The 14,741-nt window shown below is 38.1% G+C and overlaps 1 protein-coding gene across 4 annotated transcripts in view; it reads right to left on the reverse strand.

Annotated features, from left to right (window-relative positions):
- LOC126162537 (transmembrane protein 94) overlaps positions 1-14,741 on the reverse strand; it is a 501,552-nt gene that overhangs the window by 407,440 nt on the left and 79,371 nt on the right. For all 4 annotated transcript variants that reach the window (XM_049919114.1, XM_049919113.1, XM_049919112.1 and 1 more), the window contains one exon: positions 7,736-7,987. In XM_049919114.1, coding sequence (XP_049775071.1) covers positions 7,736-7,987 — 252 coding nt within the window. The remainder of the gene's footprint in view (positions 1-7,735; positions 7,988-14,741) is intronic.

The following is a 14,741-nucleotide window of genomic DNA, read 5'->3' on the forward strand; positions in this document are numbered from 1 at the left end:
ATGCATTATCTCTCACCACCAACAACGCAGCAGCCTCCACTGAACAATTGAGAGCAGCAGCATTTGCATACAGTTGTCAATGGTAATGGCAAGCAAAACTGCATGAAACAACCTCAGAAAACAATGTGGGCCATATGATGAATTTATCCATTAGGCCAGTGTGAAGAAATATGGCGTTCACGGGCTATGGCAGCAGAAGAATGACGTGAGTGTATTAGCTAACAGCACATCACCTGTGGTGCCTCTTCTGGACTCGTGACCATGCTGGTTGGGCCCTAGATAACTGCAGAACTGTGGCCTGCTCAGATGAGTCTTCATTTCAGCTGGTAAGGCTGATGGTAGGATTTGAGCGTGGCGCGGACCCCATGAAACCAAAGGCCCACGTTGTCAATGAGTCCTGTGGAAGCTAGTATTGGATCCATAATAGTATGGGCTGTGTTTACATGGAATGGAATGGAATGGAGTGGGTCCTCTGGTCTAACTAACTTGATTATTGACTGGAAGTGGTTACATTCAGCTACTTGGAGACAATTTGCAGCCATTCATGGATTTCACATTCCCAAGCAACGATGGTATTTTTATGGGGCCATGATTGTTCATGATAGGTTTGAAGAACATTCTGGATCATTACAGCAAATGATTTGGTCACCAAGATCGCTCAACATGGATCACACTGAAAATATATGGGACATAATCAGGAGGTCAGTCTGTGCATAAGATCCTGTACCAGCAACACTTTCACAATTATGGACAACTAAAGAGGCAGCATGGCTCAACATTTATGCAGGGGACTCCCAACAACTTGTTGAGTCCATGCCACATCAAGTTGCTGCACTACACTGGGTAAAGGGATGTGCAACATGATATTAAGAGGTACCTACGACTTTTGTCTCTTCCATGTAATTTACTACAGATACAAGAAGTCTATCCTGAGACAGAAGCAAGGTAAAGATCTTGAAATGTTCGTTGATAGGAACTGCAACATTTTGTGCTGTAGGTGTATACTCTGGGGTTAAGTTAAGGAAGAAATGATGCATTAAGACAGGAGGCAGAGGTGAGCGCAATAGACGTATGCGTCAACCTACAATTGGAGGTGATGTCAAGGTGTCACTTTTGTCTCTGCACGAGACAGTTCAACTTGCGCTATTACAGGAGGAAGCTGGACAATTTGTTTCAATACACTCACACATTATTGGCTCCCACCATGTGTCTGCAGCCAAGATGAACTGAAGATGAGGCAAGTGGCTGGGTCACATTGCAGATACTGGGATGTCAATTGCAACCGTCATTTGGCAGATCAAGCTGTGGCAGGAGGTGATTTGATACAATTTTCATGTGCTCTCCAGCTCCTTGTAACTAACAAGTTGTTGATTAGTGAGAACAGAGTTCAGAGTCTTTCATGGCATTTTCTTCAGTTTCACTTTCATGCACTAATCTATGTTATCTCCTTTCATCTTCCTTAGCAGCATCATAAGTTTCATGTGCACCCTAACAGGAGTAAGTTTTTGGCCTAAGGGCATCTTGTTGTGCACATGTGTGAGGACTTAATGGCTTGCGTAACCCTTCTTGCTCCAAACCAAATTTAGCATACACAACCAAAACTATCAGCGCACTATGAAGGAGCTCTGTTCACATGAATCCTGAAAGGAGCGACTTTTTTGTTTCAAGGCAAGACACAAATGCAGCACCAACATCTGTGCATAGAAAAGGAAAGCCACATGCCAAAAGATTCCTAAATCCTGATAGTGCCTATCCAATCACAGGTGGAAACAGATGACTAACGGCTCCAAGTGCAGACAGCCATAAGTCTTCAACTAGTGCCTGTGTTGCAGAAAAGCTAGGAAGCTAGGGACATAACAGACTGCAGAATGAAAGGATTAAATTTTACCCCTTCATCTTTGTACCTTTCTTTTCTTATATGGTTGGGGAATGAGATGCATTTTGTCCCGTAACTAGATAAGAATGTCTGCCTAGAATCACCATGAACTACAAGCCCACTGGCCAGAGAAGTGTCTGACATCCAATGACAACGTGCTTGCCAAGACAGACTGTGCAGCCTATTCCATGAAGTAAAAAGGATTATGATGAACTAGATAACTCTGTGCTTGCAGTAAAATATGTTTATGAAAGATTAATGTATTTGGAAGTTGTAGTCACGACACGACATGCGCCTACATGCAATGCATGAAGTTACATTAATATCATGAGATAGGCAATGATATTCCGCTGTTGTCTTAAGAGAGCAGCAAAGTGAAGGATGATATGATGTATATTGACGATAATATGATTAACAATGTGAAGAGGAAGTGAATTTGTATTGAATACTGAAGGTACATTGTCAGGGGTAAGAAAACCCAGTCTTTATCAGGCCTACATAGCGAATTTCCAGTACAACAGAGCAAAGTTTGAATCATTGCGTGTTCCCTGCCGCCTATGAACAATATTCTACAAACAACGAACTAAATGGTGAAACTGCATGGCCTCATACACAGCTGTTGTATATGTAATAAGCACAGACACATAAAGGTGTCCTGCTGCTCCTCTTTCCCCTCTCTTCCGTCATCACATGCAAGGCAGCCATTACTGAGGATGAGTTCATTAACTCTGCCTCGCTATCTTCTACATGTGGCTCCCTACTGTTAAATTTAAATGACTGCAGGATAGTTGTGCCAGCTGACAACACTGCTAGGCCGTGCCTCTTGACTCAACGCAGTAGAAGCTATGGTAAATGTTTTGGAAGTACCATAACTGCCATTTCAGCAGCCCCATTTGACATTAAACGTGACATATCACACAATGGTTAAGATTGTGCCCATTAATTTCTTGCAACTCTTACCTTCATGGTTTAGGAATCTTCCCATTTAGTAAGACCTAAATATACACTTAATTTTGTTACCGTATTATGTGAAACTTCAATTATCTCAGCTGTATGTACTGGTAGGAAGTGGTGTGACAGAAATCTTTCAAACACATTTGACATAATACAAACATAACAAATTATTGTAGGGTTATTTACTTTGTTAACAGTTCACCATTTCTTATTTGACATATGGATTTGTGTAGTTTTAGATTATAAGCCACAGTTTTCCCTTACTAGTGTTGTTAGACTATACAGTTCAGTAGACTCATTGGTATGTCAACAATCCTTAGCAGAATTTTGACTACATTGTTTACATCATTTAAGTTTCAGTGTTATTGTAATTTCATCTTCTCCCTCCTACAGCAAGTATAGAACACTTCTGAACATTTTATTAAAATGTATGTTTGCTTCATTCTACCAAGAGGGTGGGACAACAACCGCGCAGGCTGCTGAACTGATTTGTGATTTTATACTGATGGCCAGTTGCTATCCAACACTGTCCAGTGTAATTTTTCACCCCCTCCTGTTCATTCTTACCCAACTTCTATACTACTGATGTTATTCTGTCCCCCAGCAGTACTAATTTTTCTATCATACCTTTTCACTGATAATTATTGAAGCACTGAGCTTCCCTTCTATCTGAGTTCAGTTAGCTCCAGTTTCTGAAGTGTGGCAGCTTACTGTTGTGCCATCTGCCATCTACAATTTGCACCTCTTTCTCTATAGTTGCACACCGACTTCACTTCATAGTTCCACTCCCATTCACATTTACACTTTCACTCTCATCACCACAACCATCCATACTCCCTCTCTCATTCCTACTCCCACTCCCAACACTGAGCCAAGAAGTTGTGGTTGAAAGCATGCAAATATCAGTCTGTATGATAGGGTTTTCTGTTTACAGATTGGCTAAAAATACCGCTGAATTTTTGGCAGATGAGGACATAAAGGAATGGCATGGTGCTGTCTTTTTCTACATCCATCACAAACTTTGATGTGATCTTGGATGCTACACACACACACACACACACACACACACACAAAAGGAAGGAGTCTGTTACTCTGCACAGTGGTCAATGTTCATTAGTTGCCTGTGTTGCAATGTGGCAAAAAATAATGACTCTACTTATATGTTCAAAAATAGAAATATAATTTCCTTTTGCAACTAGTCAGATATGTATACTTGCATATCTTTGAAACAAATTACTGCAAAACTAACAGAGTGCAGTTATGAACACAGCAGTTTTTATTTTTTATTTATTTTTTTTAAACTCCTGGAAACAGTCAAAAACAGTTTAATAAATCTGTGCCAAAGTTAACACGGATGTAGGGGGGAAAAACTTAATGTACAGCAACTGGAACGCAAAGATGTCTTTTCTGAAAGAAAGAAAAGAAAACACATGGATGTGACTGGGAACACCAACTATAAATATGTCTGAGGAGACTGTGAACTAGCTAATAAACAGCATTCCGAGTACCATAAAACAATGAAACTCAACATTCATTCACAAGTTGTTTTTTACACATCACAGGGTAATTCTGAGGGCTGTATTAACTAGCAACTATAACTAATCTGCTATATGCTATTTTTGATTACATAATATATAAGACGACATAGTAAAATTAGCATGAAAACGACAGCTTTGAAACCAACTGAGGCATTCTCAATTATTTTTAGTAGTTTGCAGTGCTATATACCACTCCAAAGGTGTGATGTGTATCCCTACATCAACTTATTAATGAATGATACTGACAGCTAAAAAAAATTACAAAATAAGATACAAAATGTAAAGGTACAAGTATTTTGTAGGATTGTTATTTTTATTTGCATTTGGAGAGCTATGTCGATGGCCGACACATGTCTTTAACATGGGACGGTGATTGCAGCAATTTTGTAAGAGGAAATACCTACTTAGACACAAATACAGAAGTTCTATGGATCACCAAACAGCTCTGAAGGCACACCACAGGCTAACATAATAGTCACAACACTCCATCTCATTTTTGTTAACTCCAGAAATAGCAGCACCACAATTGGCCACCAAGCGACGATTCTGAACGATATTGGATGAGTGCGAATACTAGCGCTTATATTGAATTGTTATATAATTCTTACAATAGGGAGTGTATGTAGTGCCATATCGACAATAAGAAGAAAATTACACCACATTTGGGATTCTCTAGGGTTCTAAGGACCCTGAGAGACTTGAAACCATGCATTACAGGGCAGTTTACTTATGATTCTCTTCTGGCGTCTGAGTAATGTTGTTTCCCTTTAATAACAAAAAATTGCTAGTAAACACCAGAAAATCTTATGTACATCTGTCCAACAATGCAGAGTTTTGTTTGCTACACTTTCAGCCAAATCAGTGAATGTGGAATGTACGAAACCTATATGGAATGTAATACCTACATTAATTATCATGTCAAATAAGCCACCAAAACTGTAGCTTCAGGGAAAACCACACAAACATGATAGTAATTCGTCAAAAGCAATAAAACTATTTTCCAATGCAGGAGAAACTAATTCTACAATTGTTGCTAAATCTGAGCCACAAACAGCAAGAGTTTTCAACACATTCACTTCTGAAGCAAAAGTAATTACATTTGCAAAAAGATTTGTGTATTACAAAGTCAATGGAATAAGTTGCAAATATAGACATATTTGAAGTATTTCTTCATGAACGAGTTGCAGCTTATTGAGTAAGTGTGATTTGGCTATTTTTATTGGTATTTCACAATAATTCATATCTCTTGGTAACTTAATAATGCATGGAAAACAAAAATCTAACAACTATTCTGTTAATTAAGCAGAAAATAACTAAAAACGAGCATTATCCTTATGACACTTGTGACTGCTTTTTCACTGCTTGGAGCACTAGTGTAGCTCCAGCTGTCAAATAGTAACAACTTTTGCACCAAAGAGTGTTATGACGGTACTTATTAGACTATGAATACACTGAGTTCTAAGAATAAATATACAGACAATGGGTATTAGGCTAGAAACATTATTTGAGATTCATTCTACAGCTGATTCTGAATGTTGATGGAAGGTACTAATGTATTTTGATTAATGTTATATTTAATAGACAATATGTGACCCCACGTACTAATAGGCAGGAACCGTTTAGCACTGCTAAGGGTGGTTACGAAAAATCGCATCAAATCAGTGGAAGGAATCACTCATGAGTTTCAAAGTGCTTCCAGCAGTTCAGCTAACACAATGAGTGTTCATGGATTTACAAACATTGGGGTATAATGGTATAACAGCTGTTCATATGCCACAAATTTTTGTAGTCAATGGTAAGCACTGTTGGAGGTGGTGTTAAGAGCAATGCCACTGGAAAGCAGATGACTGAAACAAGTGATCTGGAGAGATGAATCATGTATATCCTCTGGCAATCCGATGGAAGGATTTGAGTTTGGCAAATGCTTGGAGAACATTATCTGTCATCATGTGTAGTCCCAACATTCAAGTACGGAAGAGGGAGGAGGGCGGTGTTTTTCAGGGTTAGGGAGTGGTCCTCTTGTTGCACTCTAGAAAACGCTGAATGCTGAAGTATATGAACACATTTTACAGTGTAGTGTACTGTGTACAGTACCACTCCAGACCCCAATATCCAACGTCACTGCCATTTTTCCACAGACATTCAGACACCTCACTAAAAGTGTCCCCTGAACAGTTCAAGTCATCATATAGGCAAAGGGTCAACATATCCCATATTAATGTCCACTAACAGGTGTCCCGTTATTTTTGACCAGATAGTGTATACTGATAATAGCGAAATGTCCAGATGAAAAAATACAGTGCCCTCTGCAATGGCTCTTGTTGGCCCTTATCAAAAGTTAGGCCACACAATCTAGTCGACAGTCTCACTGACTGCTAGTAACATAGTGAAGCTGCGATTTGCTCCCATGTTCCTCTTCGTAAACTTCTAAATACTATAGAAATTAAGGCCTGTTTATAATGAACACTTTTGCTTGTTTGCCTGCAAACTGAAGTTTTCAGTCTTTGAATATAAAATAGCATATAGGTTTTCAAGATAAAGATGCTGGAGACTGCAGTCCTGTGTGCATGATGAGTTCTTGCCTGTGTATATGAATGGTGTATGTTTCTCTTTTGCTGACATAGGCTGTGACTGAAAACTTTATGTAAGTGTCTTTTAATTGTGCCTGTCTGGAAGTTAACACACACACACACACACACACACACAGTTGTTCGAAAGACAGGATTATACACTAGTTAAGATTTAATCTGTTTGTTTCCATACCAGCAATTATATGAAGGACAAAAGCTGCTGAACATTGTTGCCTGAGCATCTCAGTAATACATTTCTTCTCACCCAAATTGTAATCAATATACACTACAAAATACTTGGAACATTCAACCCTATTCATGTGCTACACTACATGTTTCTGTTGTTATATTTGTCATGCAGAACTGAATACACAGTGTTTTTATTCTCCATAATTACAGTTAAAGATCCCTGCTACACAATACAGAACCTCATCCTGAAGTGAGTGAAAAAACTCTTACATTTTTGAAAACAGCTCTGTAAGACGGCTGTTTATTTACATCACACAGTATTATTATTGGTTGTTTTTGCTGAATTAAAATGTTACTGCCTTTCCACACAGTTTTTGGTTTGTACTGTTTACACTCATAAATAGGTTCTTTTTCATGAACTATCACAAACATAAGATTAATGGTGCAATATAAATCCCTCAATTACAGAATGTATTCAATGAGGTCATGTTACTGTTTCAATTTTTGCCGGCAATTAGACTTCTAAATGGTAATTTCATTTATTTGACACAAACAAAAATCAATTTATATTATGAAGCACATGTGAAAAAGCATATGAGAAAACTTACCAAAATGGCAGGTAGCAGCCTCCGTTCATAAATTGATATTGTGAGCAAATAACGATACTGATTGAAACGAGTTACAGGTCTGTCAAGTGAACGATCCAGCACAAGCTTTAGATTTCTCAAATATGGGGTTTCACGCATTATATAGTATTTATTTGGTAGTGGATTCCTTGCTACAGGTGTGCTTGGAGGAGGATCTCTGTCATTGTGTGGACTATAAAACTGATGTGCATCAAGTTCCGGTGCATCTGGATCCTGGAACATGGTAACCATCTATATAGAAGAGATAGAGCCTCTAAGTGCCATAATGCCATTAATTCATTCACACACTAAGTTGCTAATTAGTGCAGTGAGATAGTACCTTAAAGTGCAATGTTGACACTAATTAAATTTAAAAGTCATACATTTTACTTTTTGCTAATGTACAAAAAACAAGAATGAACTTTTACTGTAACAATTAGTTTAGTATCTGTAAACTGATGGAAATACAAATAAAATTTTAAAGTATAGTTTTCTCAAATCACTTTTTTACAGAAAAGTGCAGCTTCACTTCATGGTAGCCAGACTGTAATGCAGCAGAATTCCCTCATGTGTTTACAACATCCTTTCAATGTGTCTGGCAGTGATAAGAGAATTTCACTTGCAGAAATTATAAACACAGTTGAACTTCCTTATAAAGACACCAATTACAATGACAACTTCGCTATAATATAGTGATTGATGTGGTACAGCCATATTCCTTGTAAGGAACATAGTTCTCATGCATGCTTAATAAGACAAAGGTATACATGCGTACCCCGTGCATAATGCCATTTTCAGCCTCAGTTAGCAACAAGATTTTCCAAGAATCAATGTAATGTAGAAGGAAATATGTTGTTGTAATATGGCAAACTGACATATTCTTCTCTGTGTCCTTCCATCAACAATAGGTGTGGTGCAGACTGCTCACCTCATTGTTACTGTAGTGCACTCATACTACAGTAGTGGTGACAGTCACAGAACTTGTCAACAGTACACGTGACGTCAGTTTCCATAATGATTTGCTATGAAATGCATGCATTTTAGAACATGGTCAGTAAAAGAAAAATTTTAAAAATGGAAGAAAAAGTGAAAGTGACTCATGAAACTGGGACTGCAGCTAAAAAAAAAAAAAAAAAAAAAAAAAAGGTTGATGTGTGTCATCAATTTGGCCTCACAAATTCCGCAGTCCTAACAATTTGGAAGAACAAGAATAAAATTGTTACTGTATTTGAACAAAATGAATCTAAAAGTAAGCGATTACGAAAAGCTTAATGTAGCAATGTGAATGAAGTGCTGCTTAAGTGGTTTCAGCAAATCAGAAGCAACAATATACCCACTAGTGGACCCCTCCTTATGGTGAAAGCAAAAGAATGTACCACAAAATTAAAAGATGAGGGTTTTGTGTGCAGCAGTGGCTGGATTGACAGATTCAAGGAATCTCATGGCATTACTTTTGACAAAGTGAGCAGTGAAGCCAACAATGTGAATACTGAAACAATCCAACAACGGCTCACTACAGTGTGGCCTACAATTCATGAAGGATATGCAGACTGTAACACCTTTAATGCATCTTTCTAAAGGAAATACCAGTCTGACACCTGACAAAACTCCGACATTCAAGAGAAAAAAAATATTTTGGTGGTATGGTATCTAAAAAACAAGTAACAGTTCTGTGCTAACACATGGAACCGAGGAGACAAAATTGTTCGTGATAGGTAAACCAAAAAATCCTAGGTGTTTAAGCATGTAAAAAAATCTACCAATGCACAAAACTGCTAATAAGAAATCCTGGATGACCTCCAAACTCTTTGAAGCTGAAATAAGGAGTTGGGATCGGGAGCTTAGAAGTCAGAAAAGGAAGATACAGGTTCTTGTTGACAACTATTCAGCACATTCTGCACTCTCTGATCTGGAGAATATTCAGCTTGTTTTTCTGCCTGCAAATACACCAAGATTATTGCAGCCCATGGACCAAGGAGTAATTAGGAGTCTGAAATGCCCCTATCGTAAGCTCATATTACTGAAAATGTTACAATGCACTAAGAGAAAGCAGGATTATTCTGTTACACTGCTGGATGTGATCACATGCATTACCAAAGCATGGAGCCGGGTCACAGCCCAAACAATCAAGAACAGTTTCTGCCATATGGAAATCACAACTGAAGGAAAAAATGCCGTCGAAACTGGAGACACATTCTATGACAGACACTAACAATCTGCCACTATCTGTACCACTGCCACAAATCAACTGTGATATTCTCAATCAATGCAACTATGAAATGTATGCAACAATACACGACAACCTTGTACAACCTAAGCCCAAACGGAAGACAAAATTGCACATGAAGTGAAGAGTCAGGCCCACAGTGACCATAAACTGAGTGAGGGAAATGAAGAAGAAGAGGAAGAAGAAAGGAATAAAGTGCCCAACCTTACTGTGAGTGGCACTTTAGAAGCTATAAGAATTGTGAACATCTTCTGTAAAACTATGGGAGGGGGCAGGGAAATTGCAGATGAAGTAACAAACATAGAATGTAGTTTAGAAAGTGTTTATTGTGCAAATAGACAGCCGAGTAAAAAGACTGGTTACTTCACTCCTAAATACAGAAGTTAGGTGAGTACTCAACATCATGCTTTTTATACTGTATTCTTGTAAGATTTAGAGTGAATACTGTATATAAAATAAAACAAGGCTAAATAAATTTGTTCTTTTCCTTTTGGCACCACAACAGACTTAAAATATGAATCTTGGTTACAACAATGTTCATTTATAACATCATTTTCATGGTCCTTTGAATGTTGTTACAGCCAGTTTCCACTGTATGTCTGCCCATTTACTAACTTCAGTTATTATTAGAGGGTTACTGCCCAAACATTTACCGAATATCTTTCCTACTGGTCATGTTCTTGAAATAGATTTGTCAACAAACACAAAGAAGTAGGGTGAAATTCACATTGCTAAGACACCACCACTGCCTTGACCTATACACAGTTGATTTATTTTCCAATCACAGAATACGTAAACTTCAAAAAATGTAGTTTTGTGGAGCTTATAAAGAAACAACTGGCACTGTACAATCAAGGATTTTTTTGTTACAGAATTATATATAAGTAGCTACAAAAAAGTATGCAAAACATTATCACAAATTAACATAAACACATTTTTAAACAATTTAATGAAAAAAATAATTAATCAAATATCAATATCACATTTACTGATTAAAATGTGAGTCTTAGTAAAACTGATGACAAGATACAATTATAAAATGTTTATTTGAATGGTTGTGGCAGTGTGATGAACACAAAAGCAGAGAGTAACACAGAGAGGTGCACTGCACTTAATAATATCAGCTATATTGAAGTATTTTTTTCCCACCTGCATCATCCATACAGATGCACACTGTGCAATGTTTTATTTTTGCAGGTGGTACAAGCTAACAAAAATATCTTCTTGAGACACAAAGTGAGCTTGGTGTTTTTCACAGATACTGATGTTTTGGAGAACATAGGTGGTCTGTTCAAAAAATTCTGGAACTTTGTCCACAAAATTTTTCTACCTTACCATTTACTTATTGTGCATGGTCTCCTTTGAAATACTCTCCTCCATAATTGATATACCGCTCACAGCAGAGTTTCCACTTCCAGAAGCAGTCTTTGTATGCCTCTTGTCAACCGCATGAAGGGATGTTTGCAAATTTTCTTTTGTCTTATCTAGCAACGCAAATCTTCGTCCTTTCAATAGGGTTTCCAACTTTGGAAATTAAAAAAAATCTCCACAGGGCCCAGGTATGGAGAGTATGGAGGATGAAGAAAGCCAGTGATTTTGTTTTTTGTGCAATAGTCACACACCAACAGCGACAAATGTGCGGTTGCACGATCATGACGCAAGAGCCACACATTATCTCGCTACATTTCAGGCCATTTCCTTCTCACATTTTCTTGCAGGCATAGCAACATGTCCCGATAGTTTCATCAGTTAACAGTTTGTCCCTGTGACTCGAATTCATGACGAACTAACCCTTCAAAATCAAAGAAAACTACCAGCATGGCTTTGACATTTGACCTGACCTGACAAGCTTTTTTTGGTCTTGGGAAACCCTTTCTGGCCCATTGTGAAGACTGAACCTTGGTCTCAGCATCATAACCACAGACCCATGTCTCATCACCAGTTATGATTCTTTCAAAACACCTCTTGTTCTAATCTGTGTGATCGAAACACTCTCGCCGATTGCGAGACGAAGGTCTTTTTGGTCTTGACTCTGGAGCTGTGGGACAAACTTGGCAGCAACATGATGCATTCCAAGATGCTGTGTCAGGATTTCATGACATGGGCCAACTGAAATGTTACACTCTTTTGCAATCACCAAATTGTCAGTCTTCAATTGGCCTGCATAATTTTGTTGACGTTCCTGATGCATGTGTCGTTGGCCATTTTTAAACCGTGTGAATAATTTGTAACACAGGCTAAGCTTAAGCACTCATCACTGTAGGCTTCCTGCATCATTTGATGTTTCTCTGTAGAGTTTCATGCAAAATTTAATGCAGATGTATTACTGCTGTAGCTCTACCTCAAAATTCGCAAACTGTGTGACACAACATTCTACTCAGTACAACACTGAACAACAACTAACACATATAACAGTGAAACTTCTGGCAGTTACACATTAAACACAGACGTGTGCAGGGATGCCAACCGCATTTTGCTCCAATGCACCACTGGCGTGAAATTATGAATTTTCTGGAATTTTCTGAACAGACCTCGTACACAATTGTATCACTTTTCAACAGTTCTCTCTTTTATTTGCGGACTCCACAGCAAAAATTTCTCTTTATCACCACACTTTTAACAGAGAATATATGAAATCCACAAACTTATTTCCAAACGATAGATTGCAGAGGTAAACCTATGTCAATAGCATTTTAGATTTAGAGAAAACTTTTGATAATGTTAACTGGGATACATTTACCGAAATTCTGAAGGTAGCACGGATAAAATATGGTGATGAAAGGTTATCTAAGACTGTACAGACATCTAACCACCACTGTAAGAGTTGTAGGGCATTAAAGGGAAATGAGACTGGGTTGTAGTCTATCCCTGATGTTGCTGAATCTGTGGACTGGGGGGAAACCAATCACAAATTTGGAAAAGAAAGATATTAAAGTTTGTGAGGAAGTAATTAAGATTCTGATATTTGCCACTGACAGGGTAATTCTTATAGACACAGCAAATGACGGCACAGCAGATGAATGGAATGGATAGTGTCTTGAAAGGACGTTATAAGGTGGACACCAACAAAAGTAAAATGTGTATTCAAACAGAGTCAAATTGAATCAGGTAATGGTGAGGTAATCAGATTATGAAGAAAACAAAAAAATAGTAGATGAGTTGTATTGCTTGAGTAGCAAATACTATGGTTAGATTACAAGACGTAGAACAACATCAGTGGTGATGGTCAATGTAGAGAGGACATCAAATGCATACTGGCTATAGCAAGATAAACGTTCCTCAAAAGACAGGCAGAATCTATCATTCTTATTTTTAAGATGACTGTACCCCTTTTTGCCTACTTCTTTTTTTATATTTTCTTCCTTGTTCAACTAATTATTATATGTGTGGTGTCTGTTCTCTTGGTATATATATAATAGAGGGAAACATTCCACGTGGGAAAAATATATCTAAAAACAAAGATTCTGTAACTTACCAAACGAAAGTATTGGTACGTTGATAGAGACAATAACAAACACAAACACACACACAAATTTCAAGCTTTCGCAACCCACGGTTGCTTCATCAGGAAAGAGGGAAGGAGAGGGAAAGACGAAAGGATGTGGATTTTAAGGGAGAGGGTAAGGAGTCATTCCAATTCCGGGAGCGGAAAGACTTACCTTGGGGGGGAAAAGGGACACACATATGTGCGTGTGCGAGTGCGGATCTCCGGGCGGGGACTACTCAAGAGAGCGTCATTATCAGGAGAAAGAAAACTGGCGTTCTACGGATTGGAGCGTGGAATGTCAGGTCCCTTAATTGGGCAGGTAGGTTAGAAAATTTAAAAAGGGAAATGGATAGGTTGAAGTTAGATATAGTGGGAATTAGTGAAGTTCGGTGGCTGGAAGAACAAGACTTTTGGTCAGGTGAATTTAGGGTTATAAATACAAAATCAAATAGGTGTAATGCAGGAGTAGGTTTAATAATGAATAAAAAAAAATAGGAGTGCGGGTAAGCTACTACAAACAGCATAGTGAACGCCTTATTGTGGCCAAGATAGACACGAAGCCCATGCCTACTACAGTAGTACAAGTTTATATGCCAACTAGGTCTGCAGATGATGAAGAAATTGATGAAATGTATGATGAGATAAAAGAAATTATTCAGGTAGTGAAGGGAGATGAAAATTTAATAGTCATGGGTGACTGGAATTCGACAGTAGGAAAAGGGAGAGAAGGAAACATAGTAGGTGAATATGGATTGGGGGGAAGGAATGAAAGAGGAAGCCGCTTTGTAGAATTTTGCACAGAGCATAACTTAATCATAGCCAACACTTGGTTCAAGAATCATAAAAGAAGGTTGTATACCTGGAAGAATCCTGGAGATACTAAAAGATATCAGATAGATTATATAATGGTAAGACAGAGATTTAGGAACCAGGTTTTAAATTGTAAGACATTTCCAGGAGCAGATGTGGATTCTGACCACAATCTATTGGTTATGAACTGCAGATTGAAACTGAAGAAACTGCAAAAAGGTGGGAATTTAAGGAGATGGGACCTGGATAAACTGAAAGAACCAGAGGTTGTAGAGAGTTTCAGAGAGAGCATAAGGGAACAATTGACAGGAATGGGGGAAAGAAATACAGTAGAAGAAGAATGGGTAGCTCTGAGGGATGAAGTAGTGAAGGCAGCAGTGGATCAAGTAGGTAAAAAGACGAGGGCTAATAGAAATCCTTGGGTAACAGAAGAAATATTGAATTTAATTGATGAAAGGAGAAAA

Source organism: Schistocerca cancellata, chromosome 2, assembly GCF_023864275.1.
Source record: "Schistocerca cancellata isolate TAMUIC-IGC-003103 chromosome 2, iqSchCanc2.1, whole genome shotgun sequence".
NCBI lineage: Eukaryota > Metazoa > Arthropoda > Insecta > Orthoptera > Acrididae > Schistocerca > Schistocerca cancellata.